Source organism: Geotrypetes seraphini, chromosome 4 (genome assembly GCF_902459505.1).
Source record: "Geotrypetes seraphini chromosome 4, aGeoSer1.1, whole genome shotgun sequence".
Taxonomy (NCBI): Eukaryota; Metazoa; Chordata; class Amphibia; order Gymnophiona; family Dermophiidae; genus Geotrypetes; species Geotrypetes seraphini.
This window is the reverse complement of record NC_047087.1, coordinates 108,547,222-108,560,352: the sequence shown is the minus strand read 5'-3', so window position 1 is coordinate 108,560,352 and position 13,131 is coordinate 108,547,222. Positions and strand designations below refer to the sequence as shown.

The 13,131-nt window shown below is 43.4% G+C and overlaps 1 protein-coding gene across 1 annotated transcript in view; it reads right to left on the bottom strand.

Moving 5' to 3' along the window:
- Nucleotides 1–331: 331 nt before the first annotated feature.
- The window catches only part of DUSP27 (dual specificity phosphatase 27, atypical), a 51,290-nt gene continuing 38,490 nt past the window's right edge, over nt 332–13,131 (bottom strand). The window contains 2 exon segments of the mRNA XM_033941613.1: nt 332–4,023; nt 4,025–6,534. Of these exon segments, the coding sequence (XP_033797504.1) occupies nt 3,784–4,023; nt 4,025–6,534 (2,750 nt within the window). The 3' untranslated portion in view covers nt 332–3,783.

Genomic DNA, 13,131 nt, shown 5'->3' with positions numbered 1-13,131 from the left:
TGCACGGACCTAACAGCCCGAGCCCCCAGCAGTGTAACTTCCCGGCGGTTCCTCTCACGATCGCCGCCTTCTCCGACGCAGGAGCAGCTCGTGAGAGGAGCCGCTGAGCGTCTTTGAGAAGTTGAAAAAAACTTCGGTCCGTCTCCATGCTCGGCTGCGGTGGGCTACAGCTGCCGCGGCTTGCAGCCGCCGACAGCCACCATGGCCAACATTCGCCTTGCCGTTTTTTTTTTTTTAGTTGAAAGACGCGGCGGTGGCTCCTCTCATGATCCCCACCTGCGTCGAAAGTCCGACGCAGGCGGGGATTGTGAGAGTAGCCACTGCTGCATCTTTCAAAGAACCGTAAGCTGCGCATGCGTACTTTCCTATGGGTTGCTACAGCTCACGGAAAACGGACCCTACGCGATGGGAGTGTGCATGCGCGGCCTAGCGTTTTATTATATTAGATAATATGCTTAAAATGTTGATTTGCAATGCCCTAGGCTCATAAAATTGCATAAGATCATGTTTCTGCTTTGAATAGGGTACACATGGAAGAAAAGACTGCAGGGACTGGGGATGAAATGTGCACTTCACCATGGGAATCGGGATGAATTTTTGTCCCCACATCTCTCTCTAGTTAGTGGTGAGCCTGGATATTCAATACCAGGCCATTTCTGGCCTGTTAAATAACTTTGAATATCGGGGGTTTATGAGTATTGCAATCACTATTCAGTACAAGCAAAGGAGTAAGGTATTATGTAAGGAAAAGAACATCAAACAATCAGAATTAATGAATCGGGAGACCCAGAAACACTGCTCTTCTTCAGGATAATGTACATACGGGTGCTGTTAATGGGAGAGGCAGGCAGACAGAGGTCTACTGGGTCAGGAAGAACTGGAAAAAATGAACATAAACTCAACGGATTTTGAAATTCTGAGCACAGGGTTTATTGTACACTCTTCAATAAAAATGAATCCCTACAGCCAAGTCATCGGTGAGAGAATAGAACAAAACTCAAGTAGAATATTGTACAATAGAATGTGTGTAGCAGCATGAAACAGAAGTGAAAGTGTGAGGTAAGGCAGAATACAGTGGAGCAGAGAAAATTTGGCTAGTTCTGTGAAATGATGTTTTCCAGATATAAAGTCTTCTCAGCTATTGTTCAGAATGATTACAACTTCAGAAGGTCACTGTAGAAAGGCAAGGTGGCATTTTCATGTGTAAGTGGGCATACAGGTATAAGTACAGGCCTCCCTCCATATTCGTGGGGGTTAGGGGCGCAGTCCTATCGCAACTACCATAATTTTGTGAATAACTTTCTTCCCCTATATTCCCAGGGCCAGCCTCCACAGTGATGTCGGTAGCAGTCCTGCTGTCTGATTGGGCACAAGATTTGAAAGCCAGTCCCCAGTTAGTGGTGTAGTAAGTGGGGCGGAGGGGCAGATCGCCTCAGGCACCATCTTGGTGGGAGCACCAGCACCTCTCTGTCTCCCCATGTCACGCTTGAGCCCTCCCTTTCCCTCCGTACCTCTTTAAATATATGCCAATGCGAGCAACTTTGGCTGGCGGCTTGCACCGGCTTGGCTCCCCTCTGAAATCATTTCTGGGTCACAGGGCCAGGAAATGACATCAGAGGAAAAACCAAAGCCGGCGTGAACAGCAGGCCAAGGAAGCTGCTCATGCTGGCAAAGATTTAAAAAGGTACAGGGGAAGGGAGGGAGCGCATGGGGGGGAAGGACTGGGGGGGTGCGCGCGGAAGGAGAAGGGGGCTGAGAGGAGGGTGCGGGGGCACCATTGCCATCAGTGTCTCTTACCCTCGCTATGCCGTTGTCACAGTAGTCAGTAGTGTCTGATTGGGCACAGGATTTGAAAGCCAGTCTCCACAGTGATGTTGGCAGCAGTTTGGAGAGAGTATACAGTGAGAATCAGTGCAGCAGTGTTAATGTAAAAAAACAAACAAACACCCCAGTGTGCAGCATGATTGTAATTGAGCAGGTGAGGAGGAAGAACTAAAAGCAGTTCAAGGAACAGGGGAGCTGCATCTGTTTGGGAAGGTGGAACACTCACGAATAACTGAAGTCGCAAATGCTGAGCCCGCGAATATGGCGGGAATGATTTTAGAAAAGCTCATATCTTCACATGTATATCCATCACACACATATATTTTAAGGTGGTGTAGTATGGCTCACTTCTAAAATAAACAGGTATTTCCCTTTTTATGAGGGGAATATACAAATATTTCAAAAAATTTCCCTTTTAGCATTAACACCTCCTACGAATCGTGTATAAGTGTAAGGTAACTGCTCATTTAAACCTGCGGTTTCAAAGAGTGAGGGGGCAAGTATACCTCTCTCTCTGGCCTTAAAAGTTATCCTAATCCCCCCTCCCAAATTAGGGAGGGGGCAATATTCAGCTGATGGTGGTAACTTTCTTTAAATGCTGGCTGCCACCACCTGAATTATATCTGGAAATTTGGTGCTGGCCCCTGTCTTCATCATATAACATATAAGTTATAGGGCCTCTTCTATCAAACTGCGCTAGCAGTTTTTAGCGCAGAGAGCTGCACTGAATGGCCCACGCTGCTCCCGACGCTCATAGGAACTCTATGAGCATCAGGAGCAGAGCGGCTCACCGCGCTACAAACTGCTAGCACAGTTTGATAGAAGAGGCCCATAGACTTAAAAATCTAAATATGAATACCCTGGAGGAAGTGTGAGATGGGGAGATATGCTAGAGATATTTAAATACCTTCATGAATGTACAGAAGGCAAACCTAGAGAGCTCACCAAAAGGTGTCAGATACAAACGCATATTCAACTCACTGTTCACCTACGTCACAATAAAAAAACTGGAACAGCCTCACTGCAGAACCCTAACTACCTGAATTTTAGATGAAAACAGAAAAAAATTTCTCTAGAAAAACTACCTTTCAGCAGCTTACAGACTTCCTTAAACTAGCCAAGCTACGACTTCCATAAATCTGCCTTATTGACTGTCCTACATAACCCCATTTCATTTTTTTGGACTGTAGAGTGTCGCAATGTTTTCCTGTGTAAGCTCCCCTCACCTGTACTAGTTCTTGTTCTCCATGCTCTCTTACATTGTAATCTGCTGCTGTGACTTCTGTAAGCGCTCCATGTTTGTATGGGCTCTTGTGTAATTTGTAAATCACCTTGAGCCTTTATGAGCAATCCACAAATCTTAAATTAGATTAGATTTCAGTGGATAGGAGACTCTAGAATGAGGGGGTCCATAAGATGAGGGTGAAAGAGGGTAGACTTAGTTTTCTAAGAAAATACACATAAAAGAGGCTCCCAATGGATGTGATGGCAAGGATGACAATATCTGAATTTAAGAAAGCATAGGACAAGCACACAGAGGATCTTGGAGGGAAAGGAAATAATTGTAGAGTTGAAAAGTAGGTGTGGATGAACAAAGTAGAAAAGCTATATGGTCTTTTTGCCTTAATGTTCTGTTGTATGTTTATATGGTGATAAGAGCTTAGCTCTTGAAAGCTAGTCACTGATGTATTGTTAGTCCAAAAATAGCATTTACCATAACTTGTTTGACCCTTATTTCTACATATTCTACTTGGGAAGTCTTGGGAAGTTTTGAAGTTTGGATTTTGATGAACACCAGAAAAAGTGATTCCAATGTGTGAACATGCTAAATATTTGTGACATTGATGATTAAACTGGGGAGGTGGATACATGCTTTTGAAAGATTTACTGAGCTATGAACTGTGAAGGAGCTATTCTTGCCTAATAAGAACAATATTATTATTTTTTACAGACTTAATTTTATTTCTCCTCCTTTTTTCTTCTCAGGAGCTTAGTTCTAGTTTCTTCTTGATGACTTCTCCAAGCAGCAATAATTTCATCATCATCCATTTGTTTTCCCACAGCAGTGCTTTTTTTATACTGAGCCCATCTACCTAATGTATACTTTCCTTCCTCACTGCTATTTGATTCCTCCTTATCTTTATCTTCTTCAGATGTTGTAAATCTTTGGTTAAACTTTCTCTTTGCTCCAGGTTCTGATGAAATCTGGATTGGATAACTCTTCAGAATGATAAATTCTAGTCCGATGTGGTGGTGGTTCAGGGGTTACAGGATTACCACTTGATTCTGGTGTTCCCAAAAAATTGGGTTCTGAGCTCTCTCCTTGGGAACCTGCCATCTCACTGACTTTAGACTTCGTAAAACAATACATATCTTCTTCTGTGGGTGTAAATGAAAATTTTGATGTTGTCTTAAGCATATCACCTCTATTCTGATGTACAGATAAAGAGTTGTTGACTTGTGCTTGGGATCTGGAGAATCTATTATTGGAGCCCTCAGTATTTATTTCTGTCCAAGTGCATGGCCTTCTTGTGTATTTTTCACCACTATTCTCCCTACAATCTTGTGTTGGTTTCTGTTCTTCATTTTTTAGGCCACTGAGCCATTTGTTAACATTACTCTCTACCTCTGAATTCAAAGTGCCAGTATTGGCAAAATGTGCTGAAAATGCAGAGGCTGTGTCAGGAGTGTCATATTCCTGGTTACAGGAAGATCTATAGCTTTTGTTTCCAGCATAATTGAAATCTTCTTCCTCTTCATCATCCCTGGTCTTCTTCTTTTTAAATAGGGTACTGCGTTTGTTGTCAGTGGTGATTTTTTCCATCTTATATTTGTCCATTCTCTCACTGAGCTCCATTTTTGCCTCCTTCTCTTTTCGACTAAGTTTAATTAGGTCAATGTCATCCTGAAAGAGGCTGTACAGAGGCTTACTGGTTTGAGCAACCTTACCCCTTGAATTCGACCCCTCTGTTTTCAAACTAAATGAGCTCTCGCAAGACATGACAGATTGGATGTCCATGTTTCTCATGTCTCGTGGTTGTACCATCGAATTACCAAGAGATGAACCATTCTGCATGCTGATCAGAGAAATCTTGTCATCCTCTGTGTTTCTGCCAAGCTCAAGAGATTTGGTACTGGTGCTTAACATAGAGGGTGTGCGGGATGCCATCATTATTTCATTCTGCTTCTGAGCAATGGTTTCACTGACCACATTGGCAATCCAATTCTGAATGCTAGTCAGAGAAACTAAATCACCAGGCCCTACTGCAAGGTTTGGCAAAGGTGGAGTTGGCAATTGAGAAACACCTAGAGTACTTTGTTGGAGTACAGATGATCTGTTGCTTTGCATACTCAACACAGAAGCTGAATCTCCAGTGCTCCTTGCTCCAGAAGCTACGGGCCAAAATGCAGAGAAAGGAATGCTACCACTCATGGCACTTTCAGTTTCCCAGTTGCACAACGACTGACTCTCCTCCAAGGTCTGCTTAGAACGTTCAAGTATCTCTGCTCGCCTTTGTTTTCTTTTGGCTAAAGCAGTGTCTTCACCCTTGATCAGCTCCACGATCTCATCTTTGTTTTCGCTACCTGTCTTCTTCTGGTGTTTTATCTTCCAGGCTTGGTAAGCTGTCAGATTTGCATCTGATGGATTTTTCTCTTCTCTTTCTTGTTGCTCACCACTTTCATCTGTCTTGGATGCTTCAATGGACTGTGAGTCTTTTTTGTGAAATCCAAACTGAATTCTTTTGATTTTCCACCTTTCCAGTGGGGTAAGTTTGTCCTTATTCTTCTTGCAAAAGTTATAAAAAGAACTGGTCTCTGAGAACACACTTTCTTCATCCACTTCTCTCATCCTTCTTCCAGTTTCAGAGTCATCATTTTCACTTTTATTTTTGGAATGATATTTCTGAGCAGCTTCCTTTTCAATTTCCTGAAGCCTTTTGCTCCACATGCTGTTCTCTGTGGACACAGAATCAGTGCGACTTCTGCATGTTTTGTTGATGCCACTGGCTTTCAGGTGTTCTCTCAGTGTCTGAATGTCTAAGCTGCTCACACTCTCTATGTCACTGAACTGACTTGGAGAATATCTCATCCCATCCATGACAGAATCTCTATCATCCTCTGGCCTTAATTCTCGGTATTTCTCATTTCGATGTTGCCATTCTTGGATCATCTGGTGCACATCATCTTTCTCGTCTTGATCTTGAAGCTTCAGGCATTTTTTTCTCTCATCTCTGTTTGGTAATTCTCGTGGTGGCAGTCCTTGCTTTATCCTCCATTCTTCATATAGCCTTTCCTCCTCATCCTCGTCAATGAGAGTGGGCTGTTTGGAAATCACACTTGACTTTGCCATGGAACTCATTAGGCTTCCCATATTGCTTGTACTGTCTTCCTCTTCTACTATGATTGAGTGTACTTTGGCTCCCACAATGCTCCCTAAATCCCCATCTTCCATGATAGAATGAGACTTGGTTTCAATTACAGAGTCACCATCCATGCTGCCCTCTTCATCAAAATCTTCTCGCTCCTCTAGTAGCTTCTCATTTAGTTCTCGTAGCTGCATAATGAAGCCATCATTTGGGTAAATGGCACGTTTTTTCCGGATTGTCATTAATGCTTCCAGGATAGGCAGGTGGTGAAAGATCATTAGGTAAGCAGCAACCAGTACAGCTGATCTACTGATTCCCATTTCACTGCTCACCAAGACTTTGCCTGCAATGCAGAAAAAAAGGAAAGTCAGCAAAGTTAAAAAAAAACTCCCAACAGAGAGCATATTCAAACACAGGTTTCCTACATGAAATCCCCCATGGGAGTGGGGTTCCGAGAGCTTGAAAAGAAGTATTTGTAAACAGTGAATTTAAAACCAGCAGTTATCTGTCCGTGTTAAAAGGGGTTTCTGTCTGTCATTTATCTGACTGCAGGAGAATTGTATCCAATTTGTGACAGTCATATGGCTGATCATGCAGAGAGGATTGGTTAACACCCTTTGCAAATTATACACTGAGGGATGAACATTCAAACACTTGGGTGAAATGTTATGCATTTTAAGAGATTATTTCATGAGTGGGAATAAAGCTTGTGAGTTCAAATGAATGTGGGGATATGAAATCCACTCCCCATGAGTTCAAAGGAGAGAGAAAATAGTGGGGTGGCAAGTCCAGGGAGTGGTGATATTAAAGACTTCTGAGAGGTGGAGCCAAATGATTCAGTGAAGAGATTAGTCTTGAATATTTTTTGAATGAGGCCAGAGTGGGTTGGTTTCTGATGTGGCAAGGGAGGTCATTCCACAGTTTGGGACCAAGGTATCTGTAAGCAGTCAGGTAAGCAGGAAAGATAAAAGACTGACAAAGATGGAAGATTCAATTGGCAAATAATTAGATTTCCCTGTATTACAAAAAACTCCAGTGGTTTCCCATTGATGCAAAGATTTGATTTAAACTATCCTGTATTTTATGTAAGGTTTTACATGGTTGAACATTTTAATTTTGCCAAATTTCCCAGGCCTCGAAGAACATTAAAAACAATTTATTTAAAGCAAAAAGAGATTGAAAATGTTTGAATCATTGCTGGCTTTTCAAGCAGTTAAAATAGGGAGGGAAGTTTCTAACCTTCTTTCGTCATCTTAAACTTACAAAGATTTTAGAAACTCTTTTGAAGATATTTGTTATTTAATTGAATTATATGTTCTTTTATTTTATATAGTTCCTAGATAAATATTTAGATTTTTTTTTCTTTGTTCACTGCTTAGAACAGTGAGGTTGTAGCGGTATATAAGACTAGCTGTTATGTCAATAAATTAATATCAGCGCAATGGTGTGTATGGTATAAAATATTTTTGCACAGGCATGAAGTGGGAATTTAATAAAAGGTCACATAACTTGTGTGGGAGATATGTGCATAAGTTATGCCTATTTTAGAAAGAGAATACATATGTATGGGAAAAAAATGTCCAAATTATTTTATACACCAGCTCAAGGGTATGCATAAGTTTTACAAAAGCAGTTGTTGCAGCCAGGACTTTGCATGAGGAATTAAGAAGAGTCATTCTCTTTAATTTCCAATTGCTTGCTTTTACCTCCAAACTAAAATCAAATTAAATATGTGGCTTCACTACTTAATTGTCAGCACTTAAATGTGTAGATTTGTGAAAAGAAGTAGCTATATGTAGAAGTGGTGTTATTTATATGTGGAAGCTGCTGGGTCTACCCAGTGTTCTTCAACCTTTTTACACCTATGGACCGGCGGAAATAAAATAATTATTTCGTGGACTGGCAAACTACTAAGACTGAAATTTTTTTAAAAAACCATTGCCACCCCATCCCCGCGAGCTCGGTCCCACAAACCATCTGATCCCATCCGCACAAGCCTCAAATAGTTATGATTTTATATTGAACATATTTTATTAAAGTATAAAAAGAAACAGTATTCTATACAATTGTCATTTTATAAATACAAATAATACAGGACAAAGATCAACAAAACCCCTTTCTCCCCTCCCCTTCACATATATCCCCTCTACTATCAAGAAAACTGAATAAGCCAAATTATTACAGAATGCTACACAAATATCATGTAATAGAATACCACAGTCACACATAAGAACATAAGCAATGCCTCTGCTGGGTCAGACCTGAGGTCCATCGTGCCCAGCAGCCCGCTCACACGGCGGCCCCAACAGGTCCAGGACCTGTGCAGTGATCCTCTATTAATACCCTTCTATCCCCCTTTCCAGCAGGAAATTGTCCAATCCTTTCTTAAACCCCAATACCGTACTCTGCCCTATTACGTACTCTGGAAGCGCATTCCAGGTGTCCACCACTCGCTGGGTAAAGAAGAACTTCCTAGTATTCATTTTGAATCTGTTCCCTTTCAGTTTTTCCGAATGCCCTCTTGTTCTTATATTTTTTGAAAGTTTGAAGAATCTGTCCCTCTCTATTCTCTCTATGCCCCTCATGATCTTATAAGTCTCTATCATATCCCCTCTAAGTCTCCTCTTCTCCAGGGAAAAGAGACCCAGTTTCTCCAATCTCTCAGCGTATGAAAGGTTTTCCATCCCTTTTATCAGACATGTCGCTCTCCTCTGAACCCTCTCGAGTAACACCTTATCCTTCTTAAGGTACGGCGACCAATATTGGACGAGGTATTCCAGATGCGGGCACACCATCGCCCGATACAGCGGCAGGATAACTTCTTTCGTCCTGGTTGTAATACCCTTCTTAATTATACCTAGCATTCTATTTGCTCTCTTAGCGGACGCTGCGCACTGTGCCGTTGGCTTCATTGTCATGTCCACCATTACCCCCAAGTCCCTTTCTTGGGTACTCTCGTTCACTAACATCCCTCCCATTGTATAGTTGTACCTCGGGTTTCTGCTTCCCAGATGCAATACTTTACATTTCTCAACGTTGAACTTCATCTGCCATCTCGTTGGCCATTCTCCTAGTTTGCTCAAGTCCCTTTGCAATTCTTCGCAGTCCTCTTTAGTCCGAGCTCCACTAAATAGTTTGGTGTCGTCTGCAAATTTTATTATCTCACACTTCGTCCCTGTTTCTAGATCATTTATGAATATATTAAATAGCAGCGGCCCGAGCACCGAGCCCTGCGGAACACCATTCGTGACCCTCCTCCATTCCGAGTAGTGGCCCTTCACCCCTACCCTCTGTTTCCTACCCGCCAATCAGTTTCTGATCCATCTATGTACGTCTCCGTCCACCCCATGGTTCTTCAGTTTCCGGAATAGACGCTCGTGTGGCACCTTGTCAAAGGCTTTTTGGAAATCCAGGTATATGATGTCTATGGGGCCTCCTCTGTCCATCTGTTTGTTAATTCCTTCGAAGAAGTGCAATAAGTTAGTTAGGCACGATCTCCCCCTGCAGAAACCATGTTGGCTTGTTTTCAGAAGTTTGTTTCTTTCCAAATGTTCATCGATGTTTTCTTTTATCAGTGCTTCCGCCATTTTCCCCGGAACCGAGGTGAGACTCACCGGTCTGTAGTTTCCCGGGTCACCTCTTGATCCCTTTTTAAAGATGGGCATGACGTTGGCTATCTTCCAATCCTCCGGAATCACTCCTGTTTTCAGGGATAGGTTGCAAATTTGCTGCAGTAGTTCTGCTATCTCCTCCTTTAATTCTTTCAGAACCCTTGGATGGATTCCGTCCGGACCCGGGGATTTGTCAGTTTTTAGTTTTTCTATCTGCCTGCGCACATCTTCAAGGCTCACTTCCATGGATGTTAATTTTTCTGCTTGATTTCCATTGAAGAATTGCTCAGGTTCCGGTATGTTGGTTGTGTCTTTGTTCGTAAATACAGACGAAAAGAACATGTTCAGTCTTTCCGTGACTTCTTTCTCCTCCTTCACTACTCCCTTCCTGTCTCCGTCGTCCAGCGGTCCCACCTCCACCCTAGCCGGCTGTTTCCCTTTAACATATCTGAAGAATGGTTTGAAATTTTGTGCCTCCCTGGCTAGCCTCTCTTCATACTCTCTTTTGGCTTTACGAACCACACGGTGACATTCTTTTTGATACTTCCTATGCTCTTTCCAGTTCTCCTCAGTTTTGTCCTTTTTCCATTTCCTGAATGAATTTTTCTTAATGCCTATCGCTTCCTTCACTATTTTAGTGATCCATACCGGATCTTTTGTTCGACTCTTTTTGCACCCCTTTCTGAATCTGGGGATGTACAGATTTTGAGCCTCGCTCACTGTGTCCTTGAAAAAAGACCAGGCATGTTCCACCGTTTGGCATTTCTTGGAAGTGCTCCTAAGTTTCTTCCTTACCATTTCCCTTATTGCTTCGTAGTTTCCTTTCCTGAAGTTGAAAGTTGTCGCTATGGTTCTCTTTCTTTTCGATATTCCTACTTCAACCTTGAACTTGATCATATTATGATCGCTGTTTCCCAATGGTCCCACTACTTCCACTTCCTTTGCAGGACCCATTAACCCATTTAGGAGAGTGGCATTTCCTCTTGTCGGTTCTCTAACAAGCTGCTCCATGAAGCAATCTTGTGTAGCCTCCAGGAATTCTGTCTCCCTAGCGCATCTTGAGCTTCCAAGATTCCAGTCTATCCCGGGGTAGTTGAAGTCTCCCATAATAACTGTGTAACCGCTTTTGCATTCTCGCTTCATCTCAGCTTCCATTTCTTTATCGATATCTCCGGTTTGCCAGGGTGGACGATAGTATAGGCCCATCTTTATTTCATGTCCTTTCCTACCCGGTATTTTAACCCATAGCGATTCCAGCTTGTTGGTTGTCTCCGCTGTATCTATTCTTGTCGATTGTATGCTTTCTTTTATGTATAGGGCTATTCCACCTCCTTTCTGTCCTGACCTGTCCTGGCGATAGAGCTTGTACCCCGGCAGCACTGTATCCCATTTGCTTTCCTCATTCCACCATGTTTCAGAGATTCCAACGATGTCTATGTCCTCTGCATTAGCCACGGCTTCTAGTTCCCCCATTTTGTTTCTTAGGCTCCTTGCATTAGTATATATGCAATTTAGATCCTGGCATTTTGTTGTCTTCATTTCCTTTCCCTGTGCTTTGGTCTTTAGTGTCTTCTCTTTTGCTACAATCTTTCTAACCTGCTCTTCTGGGTTAGTTGAGTCCTGTAATTCGTCCCTTGTTTCTTCCCAGCTTTTTTTCCCCTTAGTATCTTCACGGGATACCTTCTTCCGAATCGTCGACACTAGATCGACTGTCGGCTTTCCCCTTCCTCTTAGTTTAAAGCCTGTTCTATTCCTCTCTTGATGTTGTTTGCTAGAAGTCTTGTTCCTGCCGCGCTCAGGTGCAGTCCATCTCTCCTGTAGAGCTTGCTCTTGTCCCAAAACGTTGTCCAGTTCCTCACGAAGTGGAATCCTTCTTCCTCACACCATCTCCTCTTCCACGCATTTATTGATTGTAGTTCCTCTTGCCTTTTCACATCTGCCATCTCCGAGAACACTATCTTCTGGGTCCTCATCTTCAGCTTCCTTCCCAGAATCTTGAACTGTTCTATCAGCGTGCTTCTTCTGTAGTCTCTCCTGCTGACATCATTCGTCCCGATGTGGATCATTACTGCGGTCTCTTCCGTCTCCGCTCTTTCCAGGATCTTCCCAATTTTGTCCACGATGTCCTTGGTTATTGCTCCTGGGAGGCAGGTCACCAGCCGATCCTCTCTTCCTCCTGCTATGTGGCTGTCCACATGCCTCAGGATCGAGTCTCCCACTAGAATCGCTGACTTTCCCTTCTTCAAATTTCGCTTCGGTCTCAGGTCGATGTCCTCGATGTGCTTCGCTCTCTCTTATTTTGGGCATCGACTAGCCAATTCCTCCCCCTCGTGCGGTATTCCTCTGTGGGTGTCTTCTTTGACGCATCTGTTTCCTTGCTCTCCCTTCCATGTTGGTGTTGGTGTAACTTCATCTTTCATCTGGAAATTGTTCTCTTCCACCCTCCTCCTGTATGCTTCCTCAATTAATTCCTCGAGATCCCTGATTTCCTTCTCGATGTGTCTCTCACTCATGAAGTCTTCAAATGTCCTGATAGGGTCCTCCGTGGTGTAAAGTCCTTCTAGCTCCTTTATCTTGTCCTCAAGTTGCTTGACTTCCTTCTTCAAGCTTTTCAGCTCCTGACACCGACTGCATACATATGACTGTCTCCCCAAGGGAAGGTAGTCATACATATGACAGTCAGCAAAACACTGGAAAGCTCATCTTCTGGTTTCCCTCTGCTTCAAAAGTCGTTCCTGCTTGAAGATAACAGTTTAAGATTTTCTGCTGTGTTAGTTATTGATTTCTTACCTTGTCGCCCTTCCTTGATGTACTAACTCTGTCCTTCTTGAGGCCCTTCGCAAAGGTGCTCTCGCTAAAGCGAGCGCCTTTGTCGCTCATCTTCGATGCACGCCGAACGGCTGCGTGCTGTTGGCCCCTCCCCTTTTAAGGAGGAGCTTCGGTGGCTAACGTCAGGGGTGGGCGGAGCTAACTCTCGCCGATCCCCTTAGTCTCCTGCCTCTTCTCTCCCCTTCTCAGCTTCGGTTTGCCTCCCTTCCTTCTGCTTTTGTCCTTCTAAATCCTCTAGTCTCTCTCCTCTGCTTCTCCCTGCCTGGCCTGGCTTGTCTTGCAATGTGCTCCGGAGGTGGCCCCTCCCCTTTTATGGGGGAGCTTCGGTGGCTTGACGTCAGGGAGTGGGCGGAGCTAACTCTCACCAATCCCCTTAGTCTCCTGCCTCTTCTCTCCCCTTCTCAGCTTCGGTTTGACCCTTCCCTTCCATTCTGCTTTTGTCCTCTTCTAATATCCTCTGTCTCTCTCCTCTGCTTTCTCCTGCTTGACCTGCTTGTCTT